General features: G+C 30.2%; 1 protein-coding gene across 9 annotated transcripts in view; it reads right to left on the bottom strand.

Annotated features, from left to right (window-relative positions):
- Window positions 1-2,275: 2,275 nt before the first annotated feature.
- Window positions 2,276-25,299, bottom strand: part of LOC134693005 (MYCBP-associated protein-like) — a 47,313-nt gene continuing 24,289 nt past the window's right edge. For 4 of the 9 annotated variants that reach the window (XM_063553708.1, XM_063553732.1, XM_063553681.1 and 1 more), the window contains exons 2-22: window positions 19,538-19,692; window positions 18,165-18,274; window positions 17,775-17,833; window positions 17,435-17,541; window positions 16,917-17,088; window positions 16,389-16,508; window positions 16,040-16,103; window positions 13,574-13,778; window positions 13,037-13,155; window positions 12,626-12,848; window positions 12,016-12,045; window positions 11,373-11,445; window positions 10,643-10,830; window positions 9,905-10,051; window positions 9,355-9,465; window positions 8,852-8,976; window positions 8,067-8,173; window positions 6,461-6,571; window positions 4,823-4,908; window positions 4,141-4,341; window positions 2,276-2,448 (exon numbers count right to left, since the gene is read on the bottom strand). In XM_063553708.1, coding sequence (XP_063409778.1) covers window positions 2,356-2,448; window positions 4,141-4,341; window positions 4,823-4,908; window positions 6,461-6,571; window positions 8,067-8,173; window positions 8,852-8,976; window positions 9,355-9,465; window positions 9,905-10,051; window positions 10,643-10,830; window positions 11,373-11,445; window positions 12,016-12,045; window positions 12,626-12,848; window positions 13,037-13,155; window positions 13,574-13,778; window positions 16,040-16,103; window positions 16,389-16,508; window positions 16,917-17,088; window positions 17,435-17,541; window positions 17,775-17,833; window positions 18,165-18,274; window positions 19,538-19,692 — 2,606 coding nt within the window. In that variant the 3' untranslated portion in view covers window positions 2,276-2,355. Of the gene's footprint in view, window positions 2,449-4,140; window positions 4,342-4,822; window positions 4,909-6,460; window positions 6,572-7,581; window positions 7,633-8,066; window positions 8,174-8,851; window positions 8,977-9,354; window positions 9,466-9,904; window positions 10,052-10,642; window positions 10,831-11,372; window positions 11,446-12,015; window positions 12,046-12,625; window positions 12,849-13,036; window positions 13,156-13,573; window positions 13,779-16,039; window positions 16,104-16,388; window positions 16,509-16,916; window positions 17,089-17,434; window positions 17,542-17,774; window positions 17,834-18,164; window positions 18,275-19,537; window positions 19,693-25,299 lie in introns of all 9 variants that reach the window. The other 5 variants (XM_063553691.1, XM_063553741.1, XM_063553749.1 and 2 more) reach the window with 3 other exon arrangements.

Raw genomic sequence — 25,299 nt, 5'->3', positions numbered from 1 at the left:
TCTGACAGCATTACTTGTATGCCACATATCCTAAAACCACAATTAATCCTGTTCAACAAATTTCTGATTTCACAGTGATTAATTAAAATTGTATTCATGGTCTGGTAACATATTCCAATTTTATTTTGAAGATTAAAAGTTACAAGGCAATTGAAATTAAAGAAAATGAAAATATTTATTTAGTCTTGCCTTCAATGAAAGTCTCAGATTGCAAGATAATGGGATACTTATCGTGGCTACAGCTTCAACTATTTGTATTTAAAAGCATTATATTTCAGAAGATACACTTCATATCTTGTACATGTATCAGTTTACCTGATGTAACAAAGTTTCATCTGATATGCATACATTGTCCTTGATCACATTTTCATATCATTGAATTGTCCCATGAATCTTTTAAGCCACATTAAGGGGCATTACATGTTTTCGGTCTGTGTCCTGCTTTTTAAATTTTTGTTCAAGATAGTTTTTGATGAGTTGAAGTACAATCAACTTAAAACTTAGTACACATGTTCCCTATGATATGATCTTTCTAATTTTAGTGCCAAAAAAGTGCATAATTAGTTTAATTTGGCAAAATATTTCGAAATGATGGGTACTCAATGTTCATCAACTTCATATTTTGTGTGGTCTTTTTAATTAATTTTGATTCAAGAGTCACCTTTGAGTGTTTTGTAGACACAATGCATGTTCGGCATACATAATTGGAATCCTGGAATCCAGGTATTTTCTATGAGTTTATTTCATGTTTCAGCAGCTGATTAAAAATCTAATTTATCAGATAATATTTGAGTGACAGCACTATTTGGTATAAGATCTCACAAAATTTACCGGTATTTCTGTCATGCCATTCATGGGTCAGTGATCAATGTTTTATACAAGTTTTCATTGAGTTCAGTTCATTTCTCAGATAGTTCAACTATATTTGGTGTTTTGATTAATTATATGGTATATTAACCTACTGACAGGGTTCAACTTTGACATCTTTTTCATGGTCAATGTATAGGATTGATGGTTTAATAGTACTAACTCTCAGATACTATAAGCAACAGATCAGGTATTGATTTGGTGTATGGAATTTTTGTAAGGTATACAAATGTCTGACAGGGTTTGTCTAACCTTGACCACATTTTTTTTGGCAAATTGGTTGGATGTTACAATTTTGGACTATGTCTTTTTCTCAGATACAGTAACAATAGGTTAATCATAATAGGGCTGATGTTGCAAATATTACATGCATATTCAGGATGATATGATGTTACTGGGATGATTGTAACCTGGTTTGTTCCTAAACTGAAACAGAGACAGATTTTTCACATGCCAGCTTACATCCTTCTATAGGCCAACTAGGCTTCGATTTAACTTCAAAATGCCCATGCTTGACAGAGAAGCAACAAATAACAATTAAGCGGAGGATTAAACTCCGGGAATCCCAACAATAGAGGCAACCTAAAAATGTCAAGGCAATTTTCCATTTAAAAAAAACATTTTCTGCTATGGCCGATTTTATTTACCATAACTGTCAAGATTTTTCTGAGGGTGCATAAAAAAGCCCAAACTAAAAGTTTAGTGCAAAGCAGGGTTCCCAGAAAATAAACATGTTCTGGCCCTGATATGATTCATATAATTACCATTTGACAAATAAAATCAGGATTCATGCATGGATCATAAGTGTTTCTTGTTACTCATTTTTTATATAGATGAGAGGTTTGGTTTTCCTGTTTGAATTGTTGCACACTGGTCATTTTGGGACCTTTTATATGCTAATAGCATTCTGTGTAGCGTTGAGCTAAAGCTCAGTGTTAAAAGAAGTCCATACTTGACCTATAATTGTTACTTTTTACACATTGTGACTTGGATGGAGAGTTGTCTCATTGGCACTCGTACCATATTTTCTTTGTAGTAGACCAATACATTGAACCCCATTTTTTACCATGTCGAAGACATGTCCCCTTTTCTGACATTCTAAATCACAGCTGGTCAAGTCTTGGTTCTAACTAGTGCTCATCAAAAATGCATGGTTTGAAAATAAACAAACTGAACTTAAAAAAATTTAATATTTATTGGACGGATTAATTTTGTAAAGAAAACAATTTTAAACAGTGATTGAACCAATAAGTTATATCACCTATTTTCAGAACTGCATCACTAACAATTTTAAATGTTAGATTAATTCCTAAAATTTATTCTGATAAAATCTCATTAATTATTTTACACATTTACATATTTCAATTTCATAAACTTTCAACAATGGCAGTATATATAAAAACAAATATTTCATAAACATCACAGATAGTTTTATAAATATAAATATCCTTTTTTATATAAATGCAAAAGATTTCTTAAAAGTTTTTATCACAGTTTCAATGGTGGTCTGTCCTCACTATCTAAAATACATTCAAATACATTCTCCATTTTGTCAAACATGTCTCCAACAATATAATATGCCTGAAAGAAAACAAACCACATTTCATTAATAAGTTAACTAGTTATTGTACCAAAAACAAAAACAGGGACTTGCTTGGTACATTTCATGGTAAATAATATACAGCTTTTGCATGAAAACAAGATATATCTCTAATTTAATTAAAATCTAACCATATTTCTTCCTTTATCCTTAATCATAAAATGTAAATATTTAACAGGAACAAGTTTACAGGGATTGTGGAAAATGTGAATTTTAGTGGGTATTCTATTTCCTAGTTTTTCAAAAGTCTGCATTCAATAGTTTTTAAAATGCAAGCACTACTTCATACACTATTTGGTTATTTTGTATTGTTACATTCTTCCTACTGTTTTGGCATCTTTTTGTCGAGCCTTCGACTTTAGTCGAAAAAGCGAGACTAAGCGATCCTACATTCCGTCGTCGTTGGTGTCGTCGGCGGCGTCAACAAATATTCACTCTGTGGTTAAAGTTTTTGAAATTTTAATAACTTTCTTAAACTGTACTGGATTTCTACCAAACTTGGACAGAAGCTTGTTTATGATCATTAGATAGTATCCAGAAGTATATTTTGTAAAAATAAAATTCTATATTTCCGTATTTTACTTATAAATGGACTTAGTTTTTTCTGCGGGGAAACTTTACATTCACTCTGTGGTTAAAGTTTTTAGAATTTTAATAACTTTCTTAAACTATCCTGGGTTTGTACTAAACTTGGACAGAAGCTTGTTTACGATCATTAAATAGTATCCAGAAGTAAATTTTGCAAAAAAATAAATCTATTTTTTCTGTATTTTACTTTAAAGTGGACTTAGTTTTTCTGCGGGGAAACATTACATTCACTCTGTGGTTAAAGTTTTTAAATTTTTGAAAACTTTCTTAAACTATCCTGGGTTTGTACTAAACTTGGACAGAAGCTTGTTTATGATCATAAGATAGTATCCAGAAGTAAATTTAAAAAAAAATCAATTTTTTCTGTATTTTACTTTTTAATGGACTTAGTTTTTCTGCGGGGAAACATTACATTCACTCTGTGGTTAAAGTTTTTAAATTTTGAATAACTTTCTTAAACTATCTTGGGTTTGTACCAAACTTAGACAGAAGCTTATTTATTATCATAAGATAATATCCAGAATTAAATTTTGTCAAAAGATAACTCCATTTTCTCTGTATTTTACTTGTAAATGGACTTAGATTTTCTTTCAGTTAACATAACATACAGTCTGCAGTTAAAGTTTTCAAAACATTTATTAGATTCATTAACTATCCTAGATTTTTACCAAACTTGGACAGATGGTATCAAGAGGAATATTTTTATTGTTTTTTATCCTCATTTTTGTTGAGCCTGCAGTTTACAGCAAAATTAGGCGAGACACTGGGTCCTTACAAATTTTTAATATATGTGTTTATTTCTATTGTACAGAAAGTATCGGAACCACTGTTGTGTATGCAGTTTGTTGTCATGTGCAGGCCAAAAGAAAATTTTCAAGAAATAAGTTTGATAGTTGTAAAGCAGTATCAAAACTGTACAAAAACAGTAATGACATACTAAAATTCTTGAAAATTTCCAGTTTTCATACTTTTTTGTGTAATTAATCTATCCAGGACATGTTATGCACTTTATACCCCATTGCATCATTGGAAAGGAAGGTTTGTATGGTAGATATACAATTTCAATACAGTTAACTCTATTATACCTTGGCTTGTAATTTCTCCTTGTATTTTCTATATAAGACTGGATCAGAATCTGGTATTGGGCTCTGTGGTGCACTTGTTGGTGTTTGTGTTCTATTTTGACTTTCAGGCTGTGCTGCTCCTGGTGTTGCAGATCCTCTACTTGGGCCTTTCTTGGCAGGTGGTGCAGGAGTTGTCTTCCCTTTGGGATCTGCCTTACCAGCCTGTGAATTTTTCAATAACATTCATTTTGATTACAGCAAAAATCTATTATTTCGATACAATGAAACGCTTGGCACAGAAAAATGAAGTATTTAAAATATATTTTGTCAGCATCATATTGAAAAATAGATATGTAAAGTAATTTATATGACTTGAACTGAAACCTATCGAGCTGATACAAATACAAATATTTACTCCTTTTTGTGAAGATACCTTTATTCATGAGATACATATTTTTATATTAAATTTGGAGTAACCAGTACTCAAAATAAAAGTGAAAGTGAAAAATTAAACAAAATGCATATATTAAAACTTATCTGTTTTGAGCAAACCAAGAAAATCAGTAACATCAAAATAAAGATAAAATTATGTTCAAAATAGAAATTGTAATTCATGTATTAAAATACTTTTCCAAAGACTTCTAAATAATGTATCCTGTATATATTTACATCACTGTTTAAGAAATTCCTGTATTATACATACATCTTTTCCTTTAGCTGGTTTGGAATCCTTGGCAGGAGAAACTTTCTTATCTAATGATGGTGTCTTATTACCCTTGGACTTTGAACCTATAGTAAATAATGTAACACATTGTAAGTGTACTAATAAAGAATTCAGATGTTCATTGGTTGGTTAAATTTCACATCAACCAAGGCATGTTAGTCACTAATTTTTATTACAATTAATTTTAATATTGAAAGAAATGCTGTGGTTTTAATTTCAAGCAGAATAACAACTACCGGGTAATATAATATTCAAAAACCAAATTCATTTCCTCATAGCATGTTTGAATTAAAAACTGATTTCTTTGTTTGTCTTTTTAATTATGAAATACATGAAAATATGATACATTAAAAGAGAGGAATAAAATATAGACATTCGATACTGTGGAATCATTCTTATTGGTTAGATACCATTTTTTGTGGATTTCATGGACCACGAAATTAAGAATTCAACAAATAACAATTTTTTTATAGGCTGGTATGCAGAATTTGACAAAACCACAAAATTAGATGTATCTACCTTTTCCTAAACCCACAAAAATAAATTAATCCACAGTAACTATATTCATCTCATATGAGTATGAGATTGTACCACTTGATAAATCAATATAAACAACATGTGCAAAAACTGAAACAAAATAAAGAAACTATCTTCGAGACAATTTGATTGCCATCCTTCAAAACAGATTGTGTGCTGTTAAATGGTTTCAATAAAAGTGCAGATTGATTTAACAGTTCATTCATTTAATTGTTTCATGTGCTCAGTTATGTGTTATCTTTGTCAGTGTTTTCATGCTACCACAGTGTGAGGAAGAACAATTGGGATAACTGTGAACTTAACAAACATAGTTTTAAACTAATCTCTGTTGATGATTTAGCAAAGATATACAAACATGTATATACTTGTCTAAAATTATATTTTGCAAACATATACAAACATGTATATACTTGTCTATGCGTCTCTTCCACAAGTAAAAGATATATAAAGTAATGAATGTCTTTTATCTTAACCCTTTCCTCCATGGATTTTTTTCTCTCACATACTTGATTCGCATAGGATTTTTTCAATAAAAAAAAATTTATCAGGTTTAAAGTATTAATGCATTGTGAAAACAAATATTTCATTGACGAAATTCAAGTCAGATATTCTTATCAATGTCCTTTTGATATTGGATACAATTTTTTTTAAGTCTGATGCAGACATTTTGTAGTCAAAGCGTTTCAACTGAGGTACTACACAGGCGTCAAAAGGCGTCATTATGGAGGAAAGGGGGGTGGCGTCAAAAAGCGTCATTATGGAGGAAAGGGTATATTCTTTTTCTCTTACACTGTATCAAAATGGCAACAAAATGATCTATCTTTTAACAAGTTTGGTGAACATTATGAAATCAAATATATTTGTCTATGGGACTCTTCAAACAAATGCAAAATTTAAAACTCAAGAATGTCATTTGGTTAGAATTTCAGTTTAAGCTAAACAATTTTGTTTTCCCCCCCTGCAATTTTGGCTAAGTTTTCTTTAATAAAAAAACAAGACACAACAGTATGAGTTAAATATAACAAGTAAATAAAATTTGAACAAGAAATTCCAGAGTAAACTAATACAGCATGCTAATACCCTTAGGTGGGGAGTCAGGTATTGGAGGCAATGATTTTTTTAAAGTTCCAATTGTAGTAGCTGCCACCGTCATACGTCTCTCGCTAACTCTTCTCTCTTTAAATCTTTTTCCTAAATCAAAATGCTTTTAGTCTATTTGCTTTTATAAGTATAGGTATTTTTACAATAAGTATAGGTATTTTTACAATACAGTAAATTAGTTTCCATATTTATATTTTACCCCATAATTTTTTTTTCTATTTACAATATTGTCCCCCTGTACTGATGAAGTGTAGATAATAAGTAACACCAAATTATCTTTATCATCCAAACAGACTGAAAGATTCAGGTACACACTGTATGAGGAGATACTTTTGAGGAAGTGGTGGTTAACAAATTATTCCTCTACCCATTCTTAAAAAACGTGCAGACAAACAGCAAACAAGCAATTGACATCATATATACAGCACATTTTAAGTCTTTAGACCTTATCCATTTAACACAAGTATATAAGCGTTAGTAATATATACCAGTACATGCTTGTCTATGTTATAGAAATACCTTTATTACGTTTATCTACCAAACAGTATAAATTAATTGTTTACAGATTTGTAGAGAGTTCATGCTTATAAATATATGTCTTCTAATTTCATATGGTCCTGAGACTCCTGTCTTATTTTAAGAGAGAATATATGTATAACCATACTTTTAAAAAAATAAAAATCCTGAAGGATTTTCATTTCAATTTAAAATGAAGTACACGTTACATTTAAAACCATTTTAAAATTATGTTATTATGTTAAAACATGATATTGTCATAAGCAGATTAATATATCTAAATTATATAGTTTTGTCATTCACATGAGAGAGAGAAAAGAGAATTATTGTTAGTTTCATTATCTTAATTGTCTTTACACTTTTTGTTAACACTGAAACAGCATTAGATTAAGAAATGCTATAAACAAAAAGAAATGTTATAAAAAGTAATAATCTTCTCAGAGAAAAAGAATTTTAAATGAATTTTCAGACAAAATTTGTAGAATAGAACAAAGCATTTAAACCTAAATCTACTTAAAATAACATAAGTCTAAGAGGAGCTATGAACTGAAGATGGTCATGCCATTTAATGGGAGACAACTCACTATCACTGTCCAAATGGACGGAAGATGTTTCACGTGAATATCCTTCTGTAACTATGATATGCACAATAAAAATGAAAGAAATTTAAGGGTGTTATTAACATTTTAAAAGTTGAAAATCTACATTAATATAGTTTAACAAAGATATTTTTTTACGACAACAGACGTCTCCATCAAATATTTATTAGCACTGAATGGAAATGATTGTTAAAGAGTAACATTTTGTCAACCTTTGTTAAAATTGACAATAAGATATTAAAATTTATAAAACAGAATTGGTTTGAACATATACAATATGATTAAAAGCTAGACTAAGAAAATCCTTTATCTAAATATAAAATAATCCAAGATGGCAGTAATGCTTTATATAATAAATATGTAGGTTTCCTAATCCATCAGGCTATTTCCACATGCTGATTTTGATAATGTTCAATACACAATTGGTCAACTGATTATTATATTGAGTTAGGCATGTTATAATAACTTACTGTCCTCTATTTGGTCCAAAGATTCTCTCTCTGGCAGTCCCATCACTTGTCTTATAGCCATAGACTCACTCACTATATTATCTACAGTCTCCAATAATAACTCATACCTAAATTTTTAAAAGTTAAAATTAAAATTATCATATAATGATGGATGTATACAATAAAACATAATCTGACAAAGATATTGATATTACTATAAAAAAAAAATTCTAATGTACTTCATGTCAAAATGTCATATTCTAATTGGTTAATTCGTGGAAGATAATTTACTCTATCCCCTGGCAAATACTCTGTTAGTCTCCACTTTTATCTAAGGCCCTTACCCAGCTTTATATAAATCTTTTTTGATAGGATTGCTTGGACTATAGGACATTTTGGACACATGTATATTCATCCCTTACCCAGCTTTATATAAATCTTTTTTGATGGATTACTGTGACTATAGGACATTTTGGACACATGTATATTCATCTCTTACCCAGCTTTATATAAATCTTTTTTGATGGATTACTGTGACTATAGGACATTTTGGACACATGTATATTCATCCCTTACCCAGCTTTATATAAATCTTTTTTGATGGATTACTGTGAATATAGGACATTTTGGACACATGTATTTTCATCTCTTACCCAGCTTTATATAATCTTTTTTGATGGATTACTGTGACTATAGGACATTTTGGACACATGTATATTCATCTCTTACCCAGCTTTATATAAATCTTTTTTGATGGATTACTGTGACTATGGGACATTTTGGACACATGTATATTCATCCCTTACCCAGCTTTATATAAATCTTTTTTGATAGGATTACTTTGACTATAGGACATTTTGGACACATGTGTATTCATCTGGTGGAGGAAGTCTTCCTTTCTCTCATCATCATCATCCATTGCCATCAACTCCTGTAATAAAACAAGTATAAAGTTATGAACACATATTCTATAGAATGACATCTGAAGCAAGCACCAAAAATGTATCATGAAACAATTCCTGGTAGTGTTGTTTTCAAGGAAGTGCTATAAAAAGATACCAACTTTATAATATACAAACTTCTTTTAAACAGTATCATTGCAAACATCAAATTTGTGACAGCAATGGAAATACGAACAAACTAGTTCAAACTAAAATTTGCTTTTAATGCAAAAGTTTAGAAGTAGTAGATGAGTTGCTTCCCCTAAAAAAAGGTCAATACAACTAGCATACATAAAAGTAAATAATATAAAATATAACTTCATGGATACCAAAACCCCTATTCAATAATAAATTTCCCAGTAACTTACATCTTTGAGATCTTCCACAGACAAATCCCATATCCTGTCGTCTTTCTCTTCGGGGTTTATTTCAGCATACAACTGTTTCAGTGCCTGGACAGCATCATGGGTGTAGAAAAGCTATAAAGGATATAGAGAACAAAGTAAATAATTGAACAAATTGATTGCATAAAAAAAATTTAAACAAAATAAAATTAGATCTGAGCAAATTATAGGTACAAAAACATAATGTAGTATTTTTTGGTTAACCAAAATTTGTATTTTTCTAGTAATTACAATGTTCAGCAAAAAAAAGTAACATAAAAAATGTGGTAATATAATATTATATACCATAGCATTAATACAAACAGGACATCTAAAACTAAATGTCACCCAGGACTCACAGAAAATAGAAGTTTTAAAATATATTTTAGTAAGAGATATTATGAAAGTGGCATTAAACCCCAATAATCAATAAATCAATCAATTTAAATCATCATAAGTATGTTACAGGTTCAATATTCTGTATTGACTTTAAGTTTCCCCTAAATTGGACACAATTTTTGTAATAATGTTATACCTTAGGATTATTCCTAGAGAATATTTCCTCTTCTGTTATATAAGCATCTACAGGTGATGGAGGTCTATCTTGTATCTTGATACCATTGATGATGTTATGGAGGATGTTTCTTACAATCTGCTCAGCTTGTTTCTGTTGTAAATCTCTCTGTAAATCGACAAAAAATTGATAAGAATAACAATTTCAAATTGTAAAATGTATTCAAGTCAAACCGTAATGCATTATAATATAATTTAAATTCTAATTTGTCCAAAAAAAAATAAGTTGACTTGTTATCCACAACAAGACACATAGAAAAAAAGCAATTAGTAGCTGCAAAAAATATATAAGTATAACACTTCACGAAAAAACATAATGTTTTATATACTTTTGAAAAAAAATACTGTAGGCTATTCTTTGATATTATAGTACATTGTATTGCACAAAAAAAGTAGGCATTTGTCAATTTAAAGTCAATTTTAAGAAATGTATGACCTGCAATTGTTAGATTCGCTATAACTGTCAGTGGTCACTCATGGAAAGTTGTCTCATTGGCACACATACTATATATCCTTTTTTTCATATAAGACCCAAGACTAAACAGGTATACACAATTTCTGGCCTTAGATAATAGAAAAATGGGTCAAACAGAACAGGGTTGACCTTGAATCAAGCCGACAACAGCTTTTTTCAAATATTTCATTTCAAAAACACAAACACTGTTGTCAACTTTTATTTTGGAAGTTATATTTTACATACCTCAAGTTGTTCTCTTTCCTTTTGGAATTTATCTTCCTGTAAGGCAATACCCCTCAATGTTACTATTAATGACGCCCCTCCACATAAAACTGGGCGGGTCTCAAATTTCCACTGTTCAGTGAACACACCAGCATTGGGAGATTTGAAAACAAATGGAAACTTCATTGTTTCTCCTGGTAGAATCACACCTGTAAGACAAAACAAACTGCCTAAGGAACAACAGCTTTTACAGTTTACATGTAAATCATATCTACTTTTTATTGGCAAAGTTTCCACTACATGTATTTTTATAAATCTTAATTGATATCTGTAGGATCTTATGAAAAATACCATAATACTTATATCTGGTGAAACTTATGGGGAAAACAACATACTTGAACCTGCATGATTCAATTGGAGGGGAACACTTCTTATATCTCCGGATTATGATGGGGAACACAATGTGCTTACATCTGCTAGATCTTACAGGAAACACTGTGCACTTATGTGAAGGAAGTTGTGGGAAACACTTATGTATTTATAATTAGATGGAGTTATATATATGTATATCCAATTAAAACTGTTTTTCCTGGAATAGGCATTTGACTAGACAAGTAAAATTTAAAATTTAAAACATAAATTTCAAAACTTGATTTCTGTACAAAAAAAGGGGAAAAGGACAGAAGAGTCCTCCATAAGTATGAGATTGCCTTAAAATATAACCCATCTAAAAAACAATGATAGTACCTACCACTACTGTTATTAAAATAGAACCTCTGAACCTGCTGGTGTACCAAATCAAAGGGGTTATCTTTAGGAAGTTTCTGGAAAAAGAGAAAATGCTTGGTATAAAATACTGTAAATTGGTAAATTAAAATTCCACCACACACATTCATTAAATCATGCTTTACTGTTCAAACGTAAAATGACATGAAACAATAAGGTCAAGTTCCATATATATGACAAATGGATTTTTCTTTTTAATTTGAATTTTTTTTTAAGCTTTTAATGCTTTTTAAATATTACTAGTCAATCCAAAAAGCAAAGTCATATACAAATGATTCATGGCAATCATCATCACAAATAAAGTGATAATTACCAATATTTGTTTATTGATGAATAAAATTCTCCTTCTTTTTTTTTTCAAACAATGTAAACATTGTTTATGTTTGTTTTGAGTTGAAAATGATAAATTGTATATCAACTGTTAATGAGAAATAACATGTGCAGAAAATGAAATCAATAATAAATGTTTAAGACTAAAATGTCTGGGGATTTCAATTCCAACTTTAACAAAAAGCCTCTTTCAACAAACTAATAACAAAATAAACATCAAATTTTCAAACAACAAGAAAGGAACAAAATCTGAAATATAGTATCAATAACAAATGTACCATATCAAAATAATCTTCTTTTGAAGCTTTCTAAAAGAGAATATTACAAATAAGTCTTTTAAAATGCTGAAAATATAATTATGTACAACATAATAAGAAGACATTGCTGTGTGTCTCTGTAACGCATTGCTCATTATTGGTACGGAATAAGAGATTTTTTTTACCTACAAAGAAATATCAATTGAAAAGAAAAATAATTTTAAAAGATAAATGTCTTCTATAGTTCATAGAGCCTCATTTGCGAAAACTAAATTTGTGTGCTATTCTTCACAAGAAAACAGGGAAAAATGGCTTTGGTTTTCGTTTTGTAATTCAATTCTTGTCTAATGACTAGTTTGAAATGGACTTTTCCTAAAGACTTTTGATTTTTGACTTGAGGTTTGAATCTTCATTTTCTCTACTCAAATGAAAATTAACTTTTGATCTCTGTACTAATTTGAAGTTAATGCTTCAAATATAATATATTTAAAAAAAATGTGTAAAAACAAGGGATTGTGAAACTAGCATATATGGTCAAATTTGGTGGTTTATTTGTGTTAAGTATATATAAAGATTGTTTTAAAATAAAAATATTCTGCCATTTTTTCATTAGTGTACAATCTAAACCTACCTTCCAGTCATAGTACACAGCAGTGGTTCCATCATTGACAATATACAGATAAGATGTCACCCTGTCACCAGAATACGTCTCAAATGTCACCCTTCCTTCAATACCAACTTGTCCCTGGTAACTATAACCATCACCAATCCATCTAGCTGGCTGTCCGGCAAAGTTCAGTGAAGGTCCAAAAACATTCTGGTTAGTCTGATCTCCTGGTTCCTTCTCTCCATCTCTGTAAAAGGAAACCAGTTTGATGTGATGACAATAGTAATTATCAATAACAAATTGTAGAATTCACCATTAAATTTTTTGGAATTTGCATGTCATTTTAAAAAGTATACATTTGACCCATTAGTTATATATAATTTCACTTTTTAAAAATTTTTAGGGGATAAAAAGCCTCAGTCAGAAAGTACTTACATATCCTGGTCATCCAAATCGTCCAAGGACATTCTATCTTCATGTACAAAATCTACTTCAGATTCAGGTCTCTTCATCTGAGGCTGATTTGTTCCTATGATTTCAAGAGCATCAAACTCCTGAAATTAGAATAAAATAACATTTAGAGCATTATAATTTATAGAAAGATAAATTATTTATTATGCAACAATATTTATGTAAGATCTGTTGATGTTTCAATAATTGTTTGAAACATCCCACCATTATGAAATTACATTTCACTGTACACCATAAGTCTTAAATGGATGATAGATTTATGACATACAAAATATTAACCCTTCGATGGTTCTTTTTTACAGAATATATATTCTCAAATTCAGAGGGTAACCACTTATATTCTTCTTCAGTTATTGTGGTATATTTAGTACACTTAGCATCAGGAATTCTTCAATTAAACATATAAAAAACATATAAACATTCGTTTTCTTAGCTATTAAAACAAAGTACTGTGCTAACATTTATCCTAAATGTTTGTAGAAGTGTCTATATAATACTTACTGGTTTATGGGGATCCAGTTCCTTGATATATTTTCCCAGCTCTTTCTTCCTTTTCTCCAAGTAAGGAGCTTTGTGCCATGGATAATGGACTGGTGCAGTATGGGTAGGAGCCCAGTGCCAACCTTTCTCATCCCGTATACTCTTAGGTATACCTACATGTGTAACTGGCTGGGGATATCCTTTCTCATTCTGGGTCAGAGTCATACTGTCAAAATACAAAACTTTTTCCTTAGCTGTCAAATATTTTTTAACACAACAAAAAGATGATATTTCCAAAAATCCCATAACATGAAGAAAAGAAAACCATCACATTTTTTGAAATATCAGTAGCATCAACAATTTTAAAAGAAGGAAAGAAAGCTACAAATATTGATACCTAACAACAACATAAACCACAAAAAAGATAGAATAACATAGAATCCATCTACAAACTCTATCACCTACCTTAATCCTGAACACAAACTTAAATCAGTTAGATTACGTCTGAAATGTCCATTTAAAAGTTCAAACTAGGGGAAAATAATTGCTTATAATAGCATATCGATACTGTAAACCACTTGTTTTCGCAGAAACTTTATTTCTTGTTTAACCCTTAATAGTCCACTTTGAGGCTATTTATTTCCGTGATTTTTTAATTTACTTGATGTGTTTTAATGAGGAATGATCAGATTTTACAAATTCACATTATTTTTCTACTGGGGAGAAGCGAAAATAAAATGCTCAAGAAAATTAGTTGGTTTACAGTTATCAAACTGTCATTTTACCAATACATGTATTTTCAAATCTTAAATAAAAACATGGAACTATGATAAAATCTTGTATCTTATTCACAGTTTCTGGTCTTCATAATAAGGATATATTGTTTAAATCTTAACCCTTTCCTCCATGGATACTTTTTATCAAAATACTTGATTTGCATAGGATTTTTTCAAAAAAAAATTTCAGCAGGTTTAAATTATTAATGCATTGCAGGGCTCACACTACTTCAGAATTATAGGGAGAAGTGACTTCTCTTTTTGAAACTGATAGGGAGAAGTGGTGAGATTTGAAAGAGAAGTGCTCTTTCGCGCGGTGCGCTACAATGTTTGGATTATACTATAGCATATAGTATAAAGGGTCATATGTAAATAATGTTCTTTTAATAATGTTCAATTCATATCTGAGTATACAATTAAAGCAACATTTCAAATTAAAAGTTGTTAAGTTTTACTCAGGTTCTTGTGAGCAACTACCAATTAAATATTTAGTATCTAGCACTAAAAAAAATATTTTTTTATCTTAAAAGGGTTAAGAAATTATAATATATCAATTACAATTTAATTCAAAACAATCTTGTGTTTTTCATTAAAAAAAATAAAAGTTATTAAGCTGGGCCATAATATATATTGATAATAGTATAATAGTCATGATAGTCTCAGAGTTAAACAACTTTAATCAATAGTTTGAAACAATCCATAAAAAATATAGAGAATTATATACACCAATCAATTAGATGTAACCAAAAGTCTTTTAATTCGTGTGGAATACGTAATTTTCCCCTTTGGGATCAATATTCTTCTGTCAGCTGTTCCATCCGTGCGTCCGAAGTTATTATTCTAAAAGTACGGGTTTTGGTCCTAGCTGGTCCGGTTGAGATCCGTAGTTTAGAAATCGGTCAAGGTGGTCAATGGCGGACGAATGCAAGAAAATTTACAAAAATAAACGATGTTTGACAAGTTATTTGGAAGGGAACATTACGTTTTTAATGCAATAAATGGATTAAACACTTACTTGAGGCAACTTGTATCACGTTTAAATGAAGAAACAAACTTATTTTGCCGCCGAAATATAGGTTGATGTACGTTTTCGAGTAACAAGCACCGGAACAAGGGGAAATGCACGAAGTATTAACAAGTTGTATTTTTATCAAATAACCTGCTACAGACTTCAAAGACAATGCTTCAACCTCTTTTCTTAAGATAATGAATCGTTTATGTCTAAATTTCTTTAATATCAATAAAAAACTGATGGTTCATCAACTTGGTAAAAATTGAAAATGTCCGATGACGGAAGCGACTGAAAGAGAACAGGGCGACTTCTCTTCGTTTTTGGGGGTCGGGGAAAACGAAGTGACGGCTGGGAAAGCGACTTCTTCGCCCACTTCGCCTGGTAGCGTGAGCCCTTCATTGCCAAAACAAATAGTTCATCAAGGAAATTCCAGTCATGATTCTCATGAATATCCTCTTGCTATTAAATACAACTTTTATTAAGTCTGATGAAGTTGTTTTTTTAGGTGAGACGTTTCAAGTGAGGGACTACACAGGCGTCAAAAGGTGTCATTATGGAGTAAAGGGGGTGGCGTCAAAAGGCGTCATTATGGACTAACTGTTCAACTTTTTTACATTCCGTTTAAAGATGTAAATATGAATAAACAAAATAGGTATGGGTCATACACCAAGACAGCTGTAACCCTGTATCAACACTTACTGAATGCCTGTTTCATCATCTCCAAATCTTTCCTGTTGTTTCCAGAATTCACTCCCAACACGATCTATAAATAGACAAAAAAGTTTATTACACATGTTATATTTCATTGTATCTACATTATGAAAACCTTAGTCTATAAACTTCTAGTTTTAAGGTTCTGAATTAGAAACACAATCAGAAAAAAATATGCTGTTCTGAACATTAAATTGTTTTGAAAATACTGATCAATTAAATTTTGAAAAATTGTCTATTGAATTTCACGTCTTTTTTATTGAAGAATCACAACTGAATTTTAAAAATGCAAAATTTCTAATTTTAAAATGTCTTTCATTCTTTTAAATAGACTTACATCCTTTTCCGTAGTCAGTAAGGGGAATAGTTCTATCAAGAATATATCTCTCCTCTTGGATCTTACGATAATTATCTGCAGCATTCATTGCTAAGTCTTCAGGATTCTTTTGCAATAATTCTGAAAATGGTAGTTATATCATAATTGACAAAAGATTGCAACAAAGTAGACATGCATGTATACTATTAATTATCTAACAATAGATATAGGAAGATGTGGTATGAGTAAAACCTCTTTCTAGCTATCACCATAGTTTAAGATAAAGTCATGCTTTTCTTTATCTCAAAACAATTTTTATAAATACATGTACATACATATTTGAACAATTTTGCATGACAATCAAAATCAGAAAATTATACTGTCATGAGTGGGAAAATATCATAATACAGTATTCTTTGAAATTGAAGAGCCTCAAGTAGATAAATATAATACAATGTCCTACTAGAAGCATTGGAAGGAGCAAACAAATATATAATTTCCTATCTTACAAATATCAATCACTTCATTAATTCAACTTATAATTCTTACTAGATATATAGCCTTGCTGCTTCTTTCTTTCAATCATTTTCATTTGCCAGTTATGAAGAGCTTTATTCTCATTAGCATGAGATGGAGGTTGGTGAACACGTTTTTTCTTCTCATACTTTAGTGTTGGAACACTTGATTCTCTTTCTAGCTCTCCTCCTGGCACTGTTACATCCTGAAATGGAAAGTAAGTTTTAATTAGATTAATATATCACTAAGAATATGCAAAAAGATCTGTGATAGTTTTTTAAAAGGGGCACTTGCAAGGAGATACATAAAAAAAAAAATTATGATTTTTTGTTTGTTTGTTCAATCATTAATTGAAAGTGAAATAGTGAAATAATAATTAGCTTTAAGCAGCCAGTATGGTTCAATTTGTCAAAGCACTAAGAAACATCGATGAAGAATTATTGACTTCCAAGTGTCAGTCCTGTCAGTTTAAAAAATCTTCATATTGTTTTATTCTAAAATATACAACTCCTCATCTAAATTGATTCAACTCTGCATATAATTAAACATACCAGTAAGTCTCCTTTCTCCAAAGCTATCTTCTTGAATTCTGAGAAAGAACCAAGTAAACTGTGTGGTAAGACTGATCCATCTTGTGAATATCTTGGTCCTGCAAATCCTGAAATAGTCAAACGTCATCAATATAGAGTGAGTACCGAAAATCCAGAATATTATACTGTTTTAACATTAGCCAGTCATTTATACCAAATACCATGTTTTAGTGCAAAAGAAAGCCTTATATATCGGGAATAACTTTTCAATTACTATACTAATTAAATAATTTTGTTCTTAAAATATTAACCTGTGTACAGAACTTGAAGGAAAACACATGAATTAAAGAATGATACCTACCAGAATAGTCTGGAACCTTTATAGGTGCATCTGGTGGAGCAGGTCGAGCAACAGTAACTCTGAAAAATAAACAGAAAATAAGGACCTTTTATTTATTTAAAAACAGTTACTATATGAGTATATTTTAAAGCAGTACTATTTATGGGTGGGTTGATTTTTAATGCCTCATGATCTAAGCTTTCAAACATAAAACCTTTCTTAAGTTGGAATTGATAACACTTTGTAAGAACAGCTACAATATCCAATATTAAATAATCAAATATTCAGTAAATAATTAAAACATTGCATTTAATTTTTTTACAATTAGTGAATAACTATACACATATTGTTATATTAGTATCTTTTTAATGAAAAGCTGGAAAAAACTGGCTTCTTAAATACAAGTCTCACATTTTAGGCTTTGGTTTGTTCAATTCTGACTCCGGTTTCATTTTCTTGACAATGACCTTGGCAGTTTTTGGTGACCTCTCCTTTTCTTTTGGTGGTGATGTATCTACAATCTAAATTCAAACAAATTTGATTAAAACATCAAAAGTTACACAAAAAATGAAAAAGTTTAAAAGTTATGCTAAATTTGATCAAATATTATATAAAAGAACAACTAGAGTTGGTTTATAGTAGAGTTGTCACTGTGGGGCAGAAAACATAAAAGTAATTCTTCTGAGAAAAACGTTAATTTCACTCTCAAGGCAAGGTCAAATGAACACACACAAGAACAAAAAAGACCTTTAGACAATACCAGAAGATCCCAATGTCTTTCAAAGCCTAAGTAGAAAGGAGCATCTTGTGGTACAGATACATGATGTGTATTTTAATCAGATTGTGTTCAAGAAGTATTTGTAAGTGACTGCATGCACGATTATTAAAGTTCTCCTAAATCACAATTCCAGAGGAATATCTGGTACAATATATTAATAGTATTGTGAAGTTTTATTTGGTTTTTAAATGTCTTCTTTTTAAATAAATGGTGGTTTTTTTAAAAGATATACAATGTGCTTTTGTTTATCATAATTCTAGTGATTATTATGATGAATAACTTTTGTATCAGGAGCAAACTGATACTTTTCGATTGGTACTTTGTGTTTTTTGTATTTTTGCTAGTTTTTTTTGTACTTCCTGCTTATCTGATGAGTCAAGTCTTATTCTTATGGTGTGATACTATCCACTTTTAATGGGAGGATGGAGAACTCACAGACATGTTTGATCACTTCTATAGGGAAGATTGAGTGCTTACAAATATGTTTAACCCTGCCTAATTCTTGATGAGCTGTCCAAAGTCAGGTGCTTGTAATCCAGTAGTTGATGTAGGTAACTGTTTGCCATATCTATTCTTTTTTGTTGTTGTTAATTTCAGCATTAATCAGGTATTTTGTTTTCTGTTTTGAAATGTTTTGAATGTTGGCATGTCAGGACCTTTTAGAGCTGACCGTACAGTTTTGGTTTTGCTCATTGTTAAAGGCTGTACATGCAGTGTCCTAAAATTGTTTACATGCTGGTCCTATGTCTCATAATTCTCATTGGCAACCATAACACACCTATTTATTTTTTTTATTCTGAGACCAGAAATAGGGACAATCTTTATCATAGTCAATTGATCATAGAAAATAAAATTGCTATCATTTTCGTACCTTGACCTATAATGGTTTACTTTTAATAAATTGTTACTTGAGTGGAGAGTTGTCTCATTGGCACTCATACCATATCTTCCTATATCTATTCAAATGCATGGGGAAAGTACTATGAAGTTATTCTTATAATCTTACATTCTTCAGGTCTTCCTCCTTGATTTGAAGTTTCTCAATCTCTTCATTCCAGAGAACATTTCTGGTAGGGGACTGATTTTCGTCAGTAGCATCCTGTGAAGGGGTAGCTGATTTCTCTGGTGTTCCGCCTTGGTTCTTACCTCTCTTTATTTTATCTGCAAATAAAAAGCAAATTACTTAATGTCTGCTGATCAAAGCATGAAAAGCATATGTGTGATGACAAATTCATATAACTTGGAATGTGTTCATCACGATTTATACTGTACCCCTATTAAGACTTTAAACAGAAAATGTAGTGAATTTGTTTGTCTTCCCAAAATTTTATATTGTCTATGATGTATGACTATCACTTTTTTATTCATTTAGCCAAATATTTTAATATCAGAAAAGTGTTAAGGACAGAGGGCTGATATCATTTTTGAGCCCATACATTTTACCAATATAATATATATATATATACTATATATTTCAAAAGTAGGAATAAAATGCTTTGAACCCAAATGCAATGAATGTATGCAATAAAAGGAAAGTGATAAAAAATTTCAATAAGCACTTTTACTCCTAAATAATTACAACATCAAAGACTTAATATAATTATGATATTCTATTACTATTTCACCTTGAAATGCATCTTATGTAGTTTTACTTGTGAAAAGTAAACAGTGATAGAATGAGTGTAATATAATGACATACATCTCAAATGCAAAATATGTTTTCAGTCAATGCTTTAATTGTTAATAAAATAATAAAGGATGCATTCAAAAATCTTTACTAAAAAAAATAAAAATATGAAAGTGAAATTGAAGAGTAGGTTCTTCAGTGTTAGTGGGAAAATAAATTTCTTTTATGTCGAATAAAATCTGAATGTGCATTCAAAATGGACCTTTTCATCGTAGTTCATGTTACGTGAAACAACAAGTGTCATCAAATCTTAATACAACAAATAGTCAGCAGGTAAAAAGTTCGTAAATTTCAATAAACTGTCAACGGAAGAGTTTAAAAGGACAAATTTTAGGTCCATAAAATTTTCTACTCGGTTGACATTAAGAGGTCCTTTACAAAATACATAATAATCATGAAATTTCATGACAATTGAAGAGCTTAAAACTTAGTTGGTATGTCTGACAGGATATCATAAGAGCAATCAAAATAATAAAATATAAAATTACCTAACAACCTTTAACCATGCTTTTCAATGTACTTTTCTCCACAATTATTAAACTGCCATATAAATAACTTACGCATTCTATTCAAATATAAAAACCATTGACAATAACCAACAATGCACTAATTTACTAAAGTATCCTTCAAAACATCAAAAACTACTTTGAGAAGAAAAACCCATGTGAGAAATCTGAAGACATTATAACAATTATAGTATAATTGGAGTTTTGGATATTTGTCAAAATGTCTGAGTGTGGTAACTAACACACTGTAGAATTAAAAACAATCAAAATAGATTAAATATCAAAATTATCTCACAAATCACCAATTAAATGCTTATTCAATGGAACATAAATATATACTGGTTATCAGCTCACAGTGAATTGTGCTGTTTATCTAACCCTATACCCGAAACATCATTTATTAGGCAGAGTCTTTGTCTAGCAACTTAACCCCCCTACGAAGTATTATATAATTCTTAGGAATCAAGACCCCCAAAAAAGCACAACAGTTTAATTACTAAATCTATCAAGATAAAACTCAGCCACATGTATACACATATATGTATATACATTATCAGGAGAACAATTATTACAAATTTGAACAGAACTAAAAACCAAGCGATCTGCAATCTTATACTGAACCAGTCCAACACATTTCAAATTAATGTGAGTATATTTTTAACTTTTTCTATATTTCTTACATTTTCTTCATTTCTGTTGAATGAACTTCTTATTCATATCCGTCTGACAATTGAAATAAATTCCGACTATTCAAAAAGGATAGTTTTAAGGTGGTATGGGAGTCTAAAGTAAAAATGATAGAATTTGTTCATACTTTGCCAAAACATAGTATCTATTGATATATGTTGAAAAATATAATAAAAATGATAGGTCACCGCACATTTTCTCAAGCTACAGGACGTGACAAAATGGCACATTTTGTATGGATTATACAGGAAAAAACACCATTTTGTGATTAGAAACTAAACAAAATGATAGAATTGTTAAATACTTAATGAAAAGATAGCTTTCAAACAATGCTTAAAGAATATCAAAAGAAAAGATGGGGTCACCATATGTTTTTTTCCGGCTAAAATACAAAATAGGAAATTTCCATGTAGAATCCTTCAGAAAATGCACTGTTTTAGAGTTACCTCCCCTTAAAATGCCAATTTGATCTTTTCTTTTAAACAACCAAAAATAATCAACATTTGCAAAAATATTATTATTTATAAGTTATATTCTTATAAATTGGTTCAATTAAATGAAAATTCACATTAAATATCTGCATCCCTGAATCAAATTTTGCTAACTTGATAGAATATCTGGACCCTTGGTTCTCTGTTTTTTACAATTCAAGATGGAGGAAGACGCCCATACCACCTATAATTATTTGGGGTTTTCTTTCAAATTTTAAGCATTCCTTAATACAGTCACTATAACTTGTTTTTCATTTTAAGTTTTTGCTATCTGTATATTGAGAACATGAAAACAACTTGTTTAACACCCTGCCCCCCCTTTTGCCTTCCCCCAAACTCATTTTCATGTTCCTGTCTCAAGTCAAGAGCGTTGTCAGTAGTTACTCTATGTCATACTTTGTTTTATGTTGTTTTTTGAAGAATTTGACTTAGAATGCTTAAGTCAAACTTATTCACAACTTTTATCATACGTCCAATGATTTTACATATTGTATAGATTCCTAACACTTGTTCAAGGCTTCATTGTAAGTTGCCCTCTAGATGTCTTTTCTTTATATTGTCTGGTTGCTGTTTAGCGGATGTATACTCAATATCTCCATTTACAAGTATTTGTATCATTGTGTTTTTCAAGAATTTTTATGGACTAAAATTGCTAGAAGGCAAACTTGATACTCTTACAAAATCAACGAAGAAAAATGGTCAAATTTCAACAACCATTGAGTCATCACTAGAATTAAAATGTCTGATACAATAATAACTCCAATGCATAAACACAACAAGTACAAAGTATAACAAATGAAATATCAAGAGTCTTCATTATTTTCAAACCTTTAATTTATAAATATATAAAATATTAATTTCTCAATCTAACACAACACCAACTGATGCTGATATTTCCATTATTTTGAGGAGATAGAAACTGAATCATTGATGAACATTTATTGACAATACTTGTCTAGCTTCATAAAACGTTCATCAAATGTTTGTAGCCCTGAATTCCACAGCAAATAATTAAAACACAAGTCATTACTTTTACACTTTATTGAACATACTGTTTTGACAATTATCTCAATGGTAATGAAAGATCTTACTTTGTGGTCATAATAATTTCCCCACAATGTAGTATTCAGACTAAGAAACCAACTAATCAAAATACTGGAATTGGTGTTTCAAGCACAAATTTTGTACACAGCGTACAGATAAATGACCGATAGCAGAGGATTTGATTATTTTTTTTAGCTATGTCTTCTTTTCAGGAAATTGTCATAAATAAAACATGTATCTTCCAAGTTAAAAAAGGGGCATAACTTTAGAACAATGCCCAACTCATTGCCCAAATGTGTACTCCTGTCTGAGAGTTTTGCTTCTAATCATTGTGTATGAGTCTAATAAAAGGAGTAGGTCCAGTAAGACCCTTTTTTGGTCCCAAAATATATCAGTTTTACAAATTTGTTAAAATGTTAACTTTTCGTTATTAATTGGACAGTAGAATGCTTCTGCTACATAAATTTGGGCTGATTTTGACAATACAATGCACATATATCGGTCACTAGCACCAGTAAGTCATGCTAAATTACTGAAATCTTAGCAATTCTGGCATTTTAGTTAAATTTTAGATGGTTTTCGTGTAAAACGAAAGTGGCCGCATTCGTGTTCATCCTTAATATTTAAATATAAGTTGTATTTTATGATAATACATAACATATATAAAGGTTGAGGATGAACATGGATGCGGCCACTTTGTTTTTTGACAAAAAACATCTGAAAAATGACATTTTTCTGCATATTTGGAAGATTTTTCATATTTCAGCTTTAATCGGTACGTTTTTTATGAATAAATCAGTTGAAAATCTTTCACATAAACTAATTGATTGAAATAAAATAGACATTTAAGTGTTTAAAAAGTGGTCAAAATCTTTCGTCAGATGAACATGAAATTTAAGGCCAAAATCGGTCCTTACCGGACCTACTCCTTTGTAAACTTAAGTTAAAGTGCAGAAACAAAAATGGGATTGAGGGACAGTTAAAGTCATATGAAACCTCAAATTAAAAAAACATATGATTTTTATAACTCAATGGATAGTTTTCATTATTGAACTCATGTATATATATACTTTTTCTGAAAAAAAATCTTTAATTTGTCCACATTCAGAAGAAGTTTACTTTTTTTAATTGCTTACTTCCAGGAAGCAATTCACAGACATATTTTCTGTATGCAAAGTCACCTTAGCGTGACCCTTCTCGTAAAAATATGAAGATCGCAATACACATAGATCTGTCACTGAAAGAAACTATTATCTGATTGTACATGTTAAACACATGCTTAATATCCATGCATCTTTGTTTATTGTTTACAACACTGACAGATTGAAAAAAAAAAAAGACAATTATAAAAAAAAATTATGCGAAAAAAATGATGTAATCATGTGCAGATGAGTTTATGATATATGTATGCATTGGTTCAAGAATTGGATTAACATTATTTTTCACCAGTCACTATTTTCATATGATTTCAAGGGAGACACTTTATGTCCCAGTTGCCTACATATAAAAGATAAGAATCTTTTTTATCTGACCACTCAAATCGAAGGCCTAACTATTCCTTTGTCATGATGATTGGATGATTGATTGATTGTTGTATGCTTTATGCAATTTCAGGACTTGGTTAAATTATATGCCGAATCAAATAGGATTATATGTGGTTTTATAGTGAAAATTATCTATGATGTTATTTTATGTTCACATTCTTTCCATGTAGAACCTGTGAACCATAATTAAGTAATCCTTGACACCATTTGCGAGTATGGTCTTGAGAAAACAATGATAATTAATCGGAAGGGGATGATAAATGACTGACCAGTGTTAAGAAAGAGCCATAGCTCTTGCACGTAAAAGAAACCCTTTTAGATTTCGAAAGAGCAGGCTAATGCTGCTACAAGGCAGCACTCGCACCTGCAAAGTGGAAAAGGGATTAATATAAGTTGCAATAACTTGTTTCCCAATCCATTACATGTATAAATGTATCAAATAAATATATTTAAACAACGTAATCCAGTTCATCTTGGTAAGTTAGTTTGGTTATATGACCCCTTTGACCAGGTGAGCAGAAAATTTTAATTATGTAATTAGTTGAAATCTGACAACATTACTGATATATCTAAATTCTATTGATATTAAGATGTATTTAAAACCCATTCAAGAAAGAATCAATGATATAGCCTTCCAAATGCAAGAAACTGACATCAATCAAAATAAAAAATTGAATTTTTTTAATATACTTTATAAACCAAATAAAAGACCATCATATGTTGATCAATGCAAATCCAAAAGTGATAGATCAACATTATGTAAATTGAGGTTAAGTGCTCATACTTTATCTATTGAAAGAGGGCGATAT

This window comes from Mytilus trossulus, chromosome 1 (assembly GCF_036588685.1).
Source record: "Mytilus trossulus isolate FHL-02 chromosome 1, PNRI_Mtr1.1.1.hap1, whole genome shotgun sequence".
Taxonomy (NCBI): Eukaryota; Metazoa; Mollusca; class Bivalvia; order Mytilida; family Mytilidae; genus Mytilus; species Mytilus trossulus.
Note: the sequence above shows the minus strand (reverse complement) of the source record. Positions and strands in the feature narration are given on the sequence as shown.